At 35.4% G+C, this 12,287-nt stretch overlaps 1 protein-coding gene across 1 annotated transcript in view; it reads left to right on the top strand.

Annotated features, from left to right (window-relative positions):
- The window catches only part of SELENOT (selenoprotein T), a 28,095-nt gene extending 17,552 nt beyond the window's left edge, over positions 1-10,543 (top strand). The window contains exons 2-6 of the mRNA XM_081235282.1: positions 3,588-3,698; positions 4,277-4,403; positions 6,183-6,270; positions 9,086-9,239; positions 9,796-10,543. Of these exons, the coding sequence (XP_081091408.1) occupies positions 3,588-3,698; positions 4,277-4,403; positions 6,183-6,270; positions 9,086-9,210 (451 nt within the window). The 3' untranslated portion in view covers positions 9,211-9,239; positions 9,796-10,543. The remainder of the gene's footprint in view (positions 1-3,587; positions 3,699-4,276; positions 4,404-6,182; positions 6,271-9,085; positions 9,240-9,795) is intronic.
- Positions 10,544-12,287: the final 1,744 nt, after the last annotated feature.

Genomic DNA, 12,287 nt, shown 5'->3' with positions numbered 1-12,287 from the left:
TTCCCCTTCATCTATAAAAAAGGAAATTTCAGCTCAAGGAAATTTCAACTCAAGTAAGTCTCCAGCTCTCAAATAATGCATTAAAAGTTATCTACTATCATTTTAAATCATCAACTCCATTGTAAACACCGATGCAAACTTAGGCATTGCAATCAGGTGGCATTTCTTGGTTTCAAGGTAGTTAGGCATATAAGTGCTTTACATTTTTTTGGTAGTATCTTCAAAACAAAAGCAACATTAAAATTTTCTTATATAGAAAACAGTTGTGAATCTGACAACAGTAATAATAAAATATTGGGTAAGGTGAATGTTTAGGAAAGATAAGGTGTCTGGAGATTAAGTTCTTTTAAGTATTTAGTTAATAGAGACTTGTCTCCCTTTGCAAAAATTTCATACTTTTTAGGGACTTCGTCTTTTGTGAAATTTTCATTCTAAATGTAAAAGAAGTATTACTTGTAAAGAAAGAGTGGTGAGTTTCTTTTTTTTTTTTTTTTTTTTTGAAAAGTGAGTTTTCTTACATTGAGATCTACTAATATTTGGACTGGTTCTCTGCCGGAGTCCAGCTCCAGCGAGTCCAGGGATACCTGAGGGATGGATAGTGTCGGCGAAGGAAATAATTCTGTTACACTTCTTAATTATCAGCATTGCATGTTTCTCTTTCTCATGTCTCTCTTTATTGTTTACAATCACGGGTTTATATATTGTAGTTGATTACATTACCAGGTACGTGACCAAACAACCTTAGCACAATCAAACCTCAAAATATTCTATAAAGATTTTTTTAAAAAAATCCCCTAGTTTCTAGATGTCCTATTCAAATATTTCCCCAAGTTCCCATTAATCACAGGTTATTTCTTAGTAACCAAGCCAAGCAGTTATATGATTATTTTCATTGTAAAAGTTGGAGCTACTTGTTCCTATTTCTCTTCTTTCATGGGCAACCTTTTACAATGGTTCCACGAAAATATTTACAATATACCCTGCATGCTCTTTCTCGTTGTTTCCTTCAACTGAGACAGTGTTTTCTCCCTATCCTAGCAACCAGTTCTGCTCTAGGCATTTGCTTTTGTATAATTAATCTTCCTTTATAATAGAACCATAAATTTCCTATGTCATCAGGAACTCCGGCCCATGGCCATAACTCCATACTAGAGGGTGTTTTTCATAAAAACATCCCCTTCGTTCCAGGCTCTTAATTCTTTACCCATTTCCCCGGGGCTTTAGTGGGTACTTCCCATTCTGTGGTAGTTTCAGGAGGGGGAGTCCTTAGAGGAATTTTTCTTTCACGTGGAGCAACATTCCCCCCAAATTGCCCCATATGTAAATTTATTATCATAAAACATAACAACAGAGCTGTAGTCCACCTTCCTGGCATGGCGCTGCCTTGCAGTTTCGCCTTCCGTTGCTTCATGACTTTGTCATGGTGCAATGGCTCCAGGATGGCTTCCAGCAGTTCTCCCTATCAGGTATAAACTTGTTGCTGATCCCTTGAGTTGGTCTTGGTGGTGGTCGATATTTTTTTTCTTGATGATTGTGGTATTTTTTTCCTTGATGATTGTGATTTTTTTTCTTTGATGATCGTATGATTGACAAAGTTGGCATCTTGGGTTTTACCCTACTATCTATTACTGATTCTGCTCCCTCCTACCAAGTGGTACCTTCATTGCTTTATATTGTGTTTTTAATGATAGTCATCATAACAGGTATGAGATGATAACTCATTGTGGTTTTGATTCACATTTCCCTGTTGATTAGGGATGTTGGGCACCTTTTCATCTACCTGTTGGCCGTTTGTATGTCATCTTTGTGAAAATGTCTATTCAGCTTCCCTTGCCTTTTTTTTTTTTTTTTTTTGGATGCACCCATCTTGCAGGATCTTAGTTCCCCAGCCGGGGATTGAACCCAGGCCCCTGCAGTTGAAAGCACTGAGTCCTAACCACTGCACTGCCAGGGAATTCCCCCATTTTTTAATTAGGTTATTAATTTTTTGGCTATTGAGTTGTATGAGTTTCTTATATGTTTTAGATAGTAACCCCTTATCAGAGGTTATATTTGCAAGTATTTTCTCCCATTGTGTAGGTTGCCCTTCCTTTCATTTTGTTGATGGTTTCCTTTGATGTGCAGAAGCTTTTTAGTTTGTCATAGTCCCACTTGTTTATTTTTGCTTTTGATGCCTTTGCTTTTGGTGTCAAGGCCAAAAAAAAAAAATCATTGTCAGGACCAGTGTCAAGGAGCTTACTCCCTATGTTTTCTTCTAGGAGTTTTATGGTTTCATGTCTTCTGTTCAACTCTTTAATCTGTTTTGGGTTGATTTTTGTGTGTGGTGTAAGATAGTGGTCCAGTTTCATTCTTTGCATGTCCACTTTTCCCAACACCATTTATTAAAGAGACTATCCTTTTCCCATTGTATATTCTTGGCTTCTTTGTTAAAAATTAATTGACCATGTATGTGTGGGTTTATTTCTGGTTTCTGTCTAATTGATCTGTGTGTCTGTCTTTATGCAACTACCATACATACTGTTTTGATTACTGTAGCTTTGTAATATAGTTTGAAATAAGCATGGTGCCTCCAGCTTTGTTCTTCTTTCTCAAGATTGCTTTGGCTGTTTGGGGTCTTTTCTGGTTTTATACATATTTTAGGTTGTTTGTTCTATTTCTGTGAATAATGTCATTGCAATTTTGATATGGATCGCATTGAATCTAAATTGCTTTGGGTAGCATAGACATTTTAAAAATATAAATTCTTCTGATCCACGAACATGAGATATGTTTTCATTTATTTGTGTCTTCAGTTTCTTTCATCAATGTCTTATTAAAGTTTTCAGTGTACTTTTTTTCCCCCTGTATATTCATTCTGGTGGCATATCTCCCTTTTCTTGCTGGGGCAACAAATATCATATATCCACAGCCTAGTTATTCAGAGGTTTTAATGAAGGTGATGGGATGCTGTTGACTTAATTTCTGGAGTAATGACATGGAATACTGTCATATTGCTGAAAAGTATCTTCCCAATCTTTGTTTTCCTTTGCAAAATAGAATCAAATCTTAGAGTCAGAAAGGATCTAAGAATTTTTAAAGTTTCTTTTATTGTGGTTGAGCAGGCAGGTTTGCCTAGTTAAGGGTAGAGTGGGAATAAGAAACAGCGTGTCATGTCTTGTGCCTTGGTATTTTTTTAAGCTTCTTGTGCCCAAATTTTGAAAGTCCCTATTTCAGATAAATAAGAGTTGTTTTCATTTCAGTGTTTATACAGTTGTTGATACCAACAACAAGAACAGAAAAAAAGGCAAAATGATTTGAGAGCTCAGAATATGGTGGATTCTCTGAATAGGTATTTGCTCCTCTCCAACAGTAACCCAAATCTATAAAGTTTAATGTTCTAATAGAAGGATTTACTTGAAGGGAAGATAACTTAAATATGTGAAATCTATGAAAAAAGTTCATGTATCCAGCATCAATCATTATTAGTTTGTGACTGTTCTTGAGAAACATTTTTAATCTTGGTAATAATTTTTAGGCTTTGTATAACTACAAAATAAATCTAGTCACATTCGAAATGACTTAATGGAAGCACTTTCATTTTTCTGCAGTGTTTCCTGAGGTTATAGGCGGGTGTTTGAGGAGTACATGCGGGTTATTAGCCAGCGGTACCCAGACATCCGCATTGAAGGAGAGAATTACCTCCCTCAACCAATATATAGGTAAGTAAATTTCTGTAGTTTATAAAGGAATTTTTTAACTGAATTCTTTCACATTTGTAAATAAACTTTTGTGAATTGGTTCAATTAACTTTCCTTGGTTATTATAATTTCTTAGTTGGTTATAATTTACAGAGAACAGTTTTATAAATAGCAAGTTTATTTGATCCAAATATGGAAGAATTTTTCTGTAACAAAGAATAGAGGAAGATCATTTCAGAGATGGCAGCCCTTCTAAAGATGTGTTTTCTTATGTAATTTTTATTGTGGCCGTAGATCAAGAACTCCTACATTTTTATAGGAAGTCAGTGGTACAAAATTCTGTACTGTTAAAATAGTATTTTTAAAGGCCAATGCTCTATAGTTTTATAAATTAATTTTTGATTGATTCAAAAGATGTTAAACATTTTTGTTTTAAAACTGCGCAATAAAATTTAGTTACTAGTATTTTCCTAGTATAATTGGCAATTTTTAGATTTGGTGTTTAGGAAATGTCTATACACATAGACTTGAATTATAGAAATTTTGAAGTAGATGAGAAATTGCAGCTTCTGATGAATTTCCTTCTTTTCTTTTAATAGACACATAGCATCTTTCCTGTCAGTCTTCAAGCTAGTGTTAATAGGCTTAATAATTGTTGGCAAGGATCCTTTTGCTTTCTTTGGCATGCAAGCGCCTAGCATCTGGCAGTGGGGCCAAGAAAACAAGGTATGTAATGTAATAGCTTTGGTAGCTGTAGGTTCTTAGTTGTCAGTGAGATATTTTAATGGATTCTTCTTCTTTCTTTTTTTTTTTAAGTACTTTTTGCTATTTCAACTTAAACCACTTTATTTCTGGGCAAAGCACTTAACCTCCTTTAGCCTTAGTCTCCATATTTATATATTAAGAATGATTAGGTCTTACCTTTTTATTATTTGAAGGACAGAGAGGTGCTACTTTAGTAGAACCTGGGCACAAAATAATTTAATACCTGATTTTGATTATATAAGTTGGGCAAAACAATATATATACATAATGTAGGCCTTTTATACCAACTAATATGGGTATTAATAGGTTTATTCATGTTAAAAATGGGATTTCCACCAGTTTATTCTTATCAAAATTCTCTGTTTTTATTATTTGTTCTTTGACTTTTCTGTTCATGGGTAACCTAAAGCAGATCACCTGAAACAATCAATATAAATATACATAAGAATCTTGTGCTATTTATTTTATTCTTTGTAGGGTCTTGCTGCATCATATACTCTTTCCAGATCTCTCATCTGTTTTAGTTAAAACCATCTTTTCTGGAGGGTCTACCTTTCTGCTGTGAGAAATGGGAATAATTTCTCTCTTGAATGAGATTGCTTAGGTTTCCTTCTAATAGGTATTCTCTTTTGGAGTCCTCTGTCTGGTCTTATCCTTTAGTTCTAGGCTGAGACTACCTTTAGCCAATTCCTAACATAGCTGTACTTCTTTTTCTTAGGGAATCACTTATTTCCAGTCACAAGCAAGGCTTCTTAACATAAACATCCTCAGGTGCTACCTCTAATTCAGATGTGTCTCTACTCTGTTATTAACAAAATATTGATTTACATAGGATTAAGAATTAGAAATTAAGTACTTACTGATAATGTTTTGTGCTATATTTGTTCATTCTGTTGATTCTAAATTGTCTTTAGTGCATTTTACTTCTTTAGGCTTATAACATTGTCATTCTCCTGTGGGAGAGGATACTTGAAGGCTGTAGCTTTCGTGACACTTACTTGGGTATTGTTCTCATGAAAGTAGACTTTATGCCCAAATGCTAGGATAACTTCTATGAAATCAAAGCCCACCTAGCTCAAGTGGGGTTAGGGGAAATCTCCTTCTCATCTGCTATAGGCATTTTGATTTATTTTTCTGAAACAGCTGGCTGTGAGTTGACATCCTCACTACGTCCTGCTTTTAGGTGATTTTGTTAAATTGAAACTTCTGTTCAACAGGAGCCTCTGATCTTTTGGGACAGTATAGATTTGCCTTTAAAAGGTCAATGAATGTAACTTAATATGCTAGTGCTTTCTAACCTACATTTTTTTAGTTTGACTTAAAATGATTTGTTTGGAACACGGACAGGTTGCGTTGAATTGTGGAGTTGCTGGTTATTGCATCACTAGTCTCTTGTGAGTTCTTACATTATATTATAAAAATTCTAAAATGAACCCTTCTTATGCTGGTATTCTTTTGTTTAACTTATTAAGGCTATTATGAGATTTCTAGAAATTTTATTTAGGAATAACATATGTAATTTCTTCAGAATGTATAGAGCTGTGAATTAACGTTGCAATTTTCTGTGTACACTATCTGAATATATGGAGTAGCAGTAATAATTTGTATAGAAACTTAAAGTAGATTTAAAAAGAGCAATTACCAAATAAAAATGAGACTATTTAAAAGCTTACTTAATTTGTCATGTTGTTTTGATTTGAAAATGACTTACCTATTGTACTTAATTGTATTTTCTTTTAGGTCTATGCATGTATGATGGTCTTTTTCTTGAGCAACATGATTGAGAACCAGTGTATGTCAACAGGTGCATTTGAGATAACTTTGAATGGTAGGTTCTGAATAGTTTGCATTCTGTGATAAATGTTAAATGATTTATAATAAGCATCAGGCTTTTCCATTTTTCATAATATGCTAAATTATCTCTTTACATGGTCCTCACCTACTCCCGTGGCGTTAGAATTTCTAACATCTATATGATGACCCTTAAATGTATAGCTCTGGAGAGCTCTAGACCTCTCTTCTAGGTGTTATAGCCAGGAATCCTGAACATTACCTACTCCCAAACTGTTGATTACCTCAGCTTCCTGCAGTTCTTTTTTTTTTTTTTTTTTTTTTTTTTTTTTTTTTTTTTGCGGTAGGCGGGCCTCTCACTGTTGTGGCCTCTCCCCTTGCAGAGCACAGGCTCCGGATGCGCAGGCTCAGCAGCCATGGCTCACGGGCCTAGCCGCTCTGCGGCATGTGGGATCTTCCCAGACCGGGGCACGAACCCGCGTCCCCTGCATCGGCAGGCGGACTCTCAACCACTGCGCCACCAGGGAAGCCCCCTGCAGTTCTTTTATACTCCAGTTTACTCCTTCCCTGACATTTCTCACTTATTTAAGGGCACCATTATCATTCTACCCAGTTGCCCATGTCAGAAACCTAGGATAACATCCTAGATTTCTCCCTTACTCTCCATATCTAATGGATTACCAGTTTTTCTCAATTCTACTTTTTACAGTTTTCAGAAATCTTCTATTTATCTTCATTGCTAACCCCCTGAATCCAAGCTACAATTATCTTGCTACCCTCTAACATATTCTCTAAACCAGAAGTTGGCAAATATGGCCTATGAGCTAACAGTGGCTTTACAATTTTAAAATTTCTTTATATTAAAATTTTTTTTATTCAAGTATAGTTCATTTATAATATCATGTAGGTTTCAGGTATACAGCACAGTGATTCAGATTCTTTTCAGGTTCTTTTCCCTTATAGGTTATTACATAATATTGCGTATAGTTCCCTGTGCTGTATAGTAGGTCCTTGTTGGTTATTTATTTTATAGAAAGCAGTATGTATATGTTAATCCCAGCCTCCTAATTTATTCTTCTTCCCACCCCCCTTTCCCCTTTGGTAACCGTAAGTTTGTTTTCTGTGTCTGTGAGTCTCTTTCTGTTCTGGAAATAAGTTCATTTGTGTCTTTTTTTAAGATTCCACATATAAGTGATATCATATGATATTTGTTTTTCTCTGTCTGGCTTACTTCACTTAGTATGGTAATCTCTAGGTACATCCATGTTGCTGGGTGGCTCTTACCCTTTTTTTTTGGCCAAGCCACACAGCTTTCTTGATCTTAGTTCCCGGACCAGGGATTGAACCTGGGCTCCAGCAGTGAAAGTACCAAGTCCTAACCACTGGACCACCAGGGAATTCCCTCATATTTTTTAATGGTTAAAAAAATCAAAAATACTTTGTGATGTGGAAATTATGTGACATTCAGACTTCAGTATTCATACCTAGAGTTTTGAGTTTCATCACTGAAAAATTTGTGGAAATATATCTCCCTGGTTTTATAAGTACCTATATGGTATCCTTGATTTTGCTTCTTGGTATGTAAAGCCTAAAATATATACTATCTGGCTTCTTACAGAAAAATTTGCTGACAGCTGCTCCAAAACTTGAGTCATTTAAAAGAAAATTTTTTTTTTTTTTTTTTTTTGCGGTACACGGGCCTCTCACTGTTGTGGCCTCTCCCATTGAGGAGCACAGGCTCCGGACGCGCAGGCTCCGGACATGCAGGCTCAGCGGCCGTGGCTCATGGGCCCAGCCACTCCGCAGCATGTGGGCTTTTCCCGGACCGGGGCACGAACCCGTGTCCCCTGCATCGGCAGGCGGACTCTCAACCACTGCGCCACCAGGGAAGCCCTAAAAGAAAATTTTTTTTTTTTTTTTTTTTTTTTTTTTTTCTTTTTTTTTTTTTTTCTTTTTTGCGGTATGCGGGCCTCTCACTGTTGTGGCCTCTCCCGTTGCGGAGCACAGGCTCCGGATGCGCAGGCCCAGCGGCCATGGCTCACGGGCCCAGCCGCTCCGCGGCATATGGGATCCTCCCAGACCGGGGCACGAACCCGTATCCCCTGCATCGGCAGGCGGACTCTCAACCACTGCGCCACCAGGGAAGCCCTAAAAGAAAATTTTTTTAACGCACATTTCATCTTGTTGCTTCACTCCCTCAAATTTATTAAATGGCTTTATTTTGTTCTCAAGATAAAGACCAGAACATTTAACATGGACAAAAGGCCCTGAATGATGAAGCCTAGGCATGGGCAAACCATAGCCCTGTGGACCGTGTCCTCTGCTACCTACTTGGTGAATAAAGTTTTATTGGAACACAGCCATGCCCATTCATATATCTATTGCCTGTTACTGCTTTCAGGCTACAATGAATATTAAGTAGCTGGGACAGACTATACATCTTCTTGAGCTGAAAATGCTTACTTTATAGTTTCTTGATCCCTGATCTAATCCCTGCCAACCTTTCCACCCTCCCTTGTACCACTCTTCTATATTTCAGCTTTCACGTTTAATAATATCTCCCAATTTTAATAATCTCTCTTTTAATAATAGTAAGTACAAAGGCTCCTTCCCAGCCTCTCATATGTCCCTCTCATAGCATCTTCTATTTTTGACTTTTAGTATACAAATGTGATTTTGTAGCTATTTATATAGTTCTTTTTATATTTCCCCTACTAGAATGTAAACTCCATGAAAGCAAGAAGCCGAATTCTATCTCCAGCTGTGTGCATAGACAGTACATGTTTATAGAATGAATGTCTATTATAGAATCATCTTTAATTTGGAAGGGGTGGTACCATTTATTTTTATAGATGTACCTGTGTGGTCTAAGCTGGAATCTGGTCACCTTCCATCCATGCAACAGCTTGTTCAAATTCTTGACAATGAAATGAAGCTCAATGTGCATATGGATTCAATCCCACACCATCGATCATAGCCCCACCTATCAGCACTGAAAACTCTTCTGTAAGTAGTTTAAAAATACAGTAACTATATATAGGTATCAGTTAATTGTCATGAATCAGCAAGATATTTCATATATTAGCATAATAGATATAGATATATATAATAATAGATATTGCATATATTGTCAATTGAGTTTCCAACTTAAGATTTAACAGATGGTTGTCTTCTTCATTAAAATTTATAAATAACCAAGAGAGTTTGGATCTGCTAAAATAAAGTAAGGTGGTACTATTAATTTTATGTTTAAGGCTTAATAATTGGGCCTATAACATCATTTTTTTTGACTTGTGAACTTCTAATGGCCAGAATTCATATACTGTACATATATTGTACATATATACCCTCTCCTTACCTTCAAATAACTAGTTCCTAAAATTGTGCATATTCTTTTCACATGCTCAAGATAGAAAATTTATAAGCAAATGTGGGTGAACACAGAGAGGTGCAAGTTAGTTAATTTTGTTTAACAGGGATGTTCTCACTTCTTTTCTGATCAATGAGTGGATTTTACAAGAGTGAATTTTGAAACAAAATATTTTTTCTGTGTGTCTTTCAGACATTAAGGGATTTTTGCAAGAGCAGCGTGACTGACATTATGAAGGCCTGTACTGAAGACAGCAAGCTGTTAGTACAGACCAGATGCTTTCTTGGCAGGCTCGTTGTACCTCTTGGAAAACCTCAATGCAAGGCAGTTTTTCAGTGCTGGCACATTTTGGAATTCTGCACATTCGTGGAGTGCAATAATACTGTATAGTTTTTTTTTTCTTCCCCAAGTCCACTCAGTTAATAGTTTTTTAAAAAAAATGCAGACATTACTACTTGTACTTCTTTTTTCTCGGTCATATTTGAAAAAGTAGAAAATTGAGTTGCAATTTGATTTTTTTTCAAAGATGTCTATTAAGTCTGTTGTGATTTTATACGAATTTTCCTTTTTTATAGTTTAAAATTGATCGTTTTGGGACTAGAGCTGAAGTTCCCAAATACTTTATAAGAGTTTATCAGACATCTCTAATTTGGTCATGTCCAATTTATATAGTTTTCAAAATACTGCAGATTGTGAACAGCACATTATATAAGATTATGGGGGGAAATCCTATATCCAGAGTACTCTACCAATTTGTGTATGTGTGTGTGTGCGTGTGTGATTACCAGAGAACTACTAAAAGACCAACCACTTTTTAAATCCTGTTAATGTAGTTCAAGTGTCCTGCCTTGACCAATTTAATGAGTTGATTAACTGGGCCTTTATACTTAACTCAATAAAAAACTAAGCAGATGTAAGTTAAATAAAAAGTTTGAGTTTATTGCCCAGCGTACCTATTAACATTATATTTAACAGTTGTCTGCAAAGTTTTGTTTTTGACTCAACAGAGAATTTCCTACGGGACACACTTTAGATTCACACACAAATAATAGGTCATTTACCATTTTTAGGATAATTGAAACTTGTCTCACTAAAGAAAGGTTAGTTGAACCTCTTTACAACATTAATATTAAGTAAATGGAGGTCACTTGTCTAATAATTTAACTTGTCTAACATCATATCAGAATTTTATTATATTTGAGGGACAAAATTGAAAAGTTTTTTATTCAGTGAATTTAATATCTTTCCAGAGTTCTAAAAGGTAGTTTTTTTTGAAGCTTAAATTGATAAAGACTAAGAGTAATTTAGCAGAAATAGGACAATAATGTAGAAAAATAGTCATATAGCAACAGTCATAACATACTTCATCTTCTCTGTAGGAATAAAAGTGGTAGGTCTAGATTTGTTAGTGGAAGTAAAGGGATTTATGGAAAAGTAATGAGATAATTCAGTATTGAGTCCACCAAACACTTAGCACAATCTTATACTTCATTTGTCAGTGAATATTTGTTGAAATGCATGTCTGGTAATTATCATGATTGTGATAGCCTCAAGGTGGAACATACTGTAGTCTCTAGCTGAAAAGAAGTTAGCCTAATAATTCACTGCAGAAAATTGATTAAATGCCTTATCCTTTTAATTAAGGCTGCAGAACTGTTAACCTAAGATTGTACAGTGGCAAGAGTCTATACAATTTAAACTAGAGGTTACTTAGAGATTGTTATTCAGGTGTAATAACATTTTGTTATCTTTGACTAGGGCTTAAAACTTTGTTAACTTGATTTGTACCAGCCCAAACTTCCTTCTGCAAGTTGAACACACTGCTGAGTGTGTGTAGGGTCTTTCTTCAGTGACAGACATTCCACCAGTGACAGTTAACCTTTTGATATTTAGACCTTCGAGACTTGTCTTGGATATTCCCATGTATCTGACAGGCCACCCATCAAGAATTTAAGATTTAATTCTAATTTTTTCCATGTTTGCCTTGGGTGAATAACTTATCCTTTGGAGAATAGCTTTAAGTGGCTAGGTCATTGATAAAACTCAACTATTTTGTTCACGCCCATTCCAATATTATTTTATGTTTGGCCATATCTAAATCTAAGATTATATGGAGTCTAGTGAAAAAATTAGTGGGAAGTGTGAATGTAAAAAAGAAAAACATGAAAAAATGGAAAGTTAGAAAGCTATTTAGAATGTGGCTTTATTATATTCCTAACATTTCAAAATTTATTACATAGTTGGTTACAAATTAGTGTGGTTGTGTAGTTTATAAATGTTTATGTACTCTGTTAATTAGAAGACCATAGAACATGACAGCAGGTTGGCTACTGTTATTGGGGTTTTTACCATAGTTGCTATTGTGGAAGAGATTACACGTTAGATTAATAAAACAATGTTGGCAAAACATGGCTTTATACCTCAGCATCAAAACGTGCAAGACACATATGCTTGCAGAATATAACTGCATTATTAACTCACGGCACTGAGATCAGTGGCAGCAGCTGATCAGCCTTTACCACTATCAGAACCTAACAGCATCCTAATGATGATTTTTATTTTGAATGTTATTAGCTGGGGACCTTGATGGGTTGGCATTTTATTATCGTCATGATTTTAACTAATTTAGATGAAAAGGAAATAGCCTACAGAATTTTAAAGCATGATTTAATATTTCATACTAA

The sequence above is a fragment of the Mesoplodon bidens genome (assembly GCF_964165515.1).
Source record: "Mesoplodon bidens genome assembly, chromosome: 5".
NCBI lineage: Eukaryota > Metazoa > Chordata > Mammalia > Artiodactyla > Ziphiidae > Mesoplodon > Mesoplodon bidens.
This window is presented reverse-complemented; position numbering and strand designations above follow the sequence as displayed.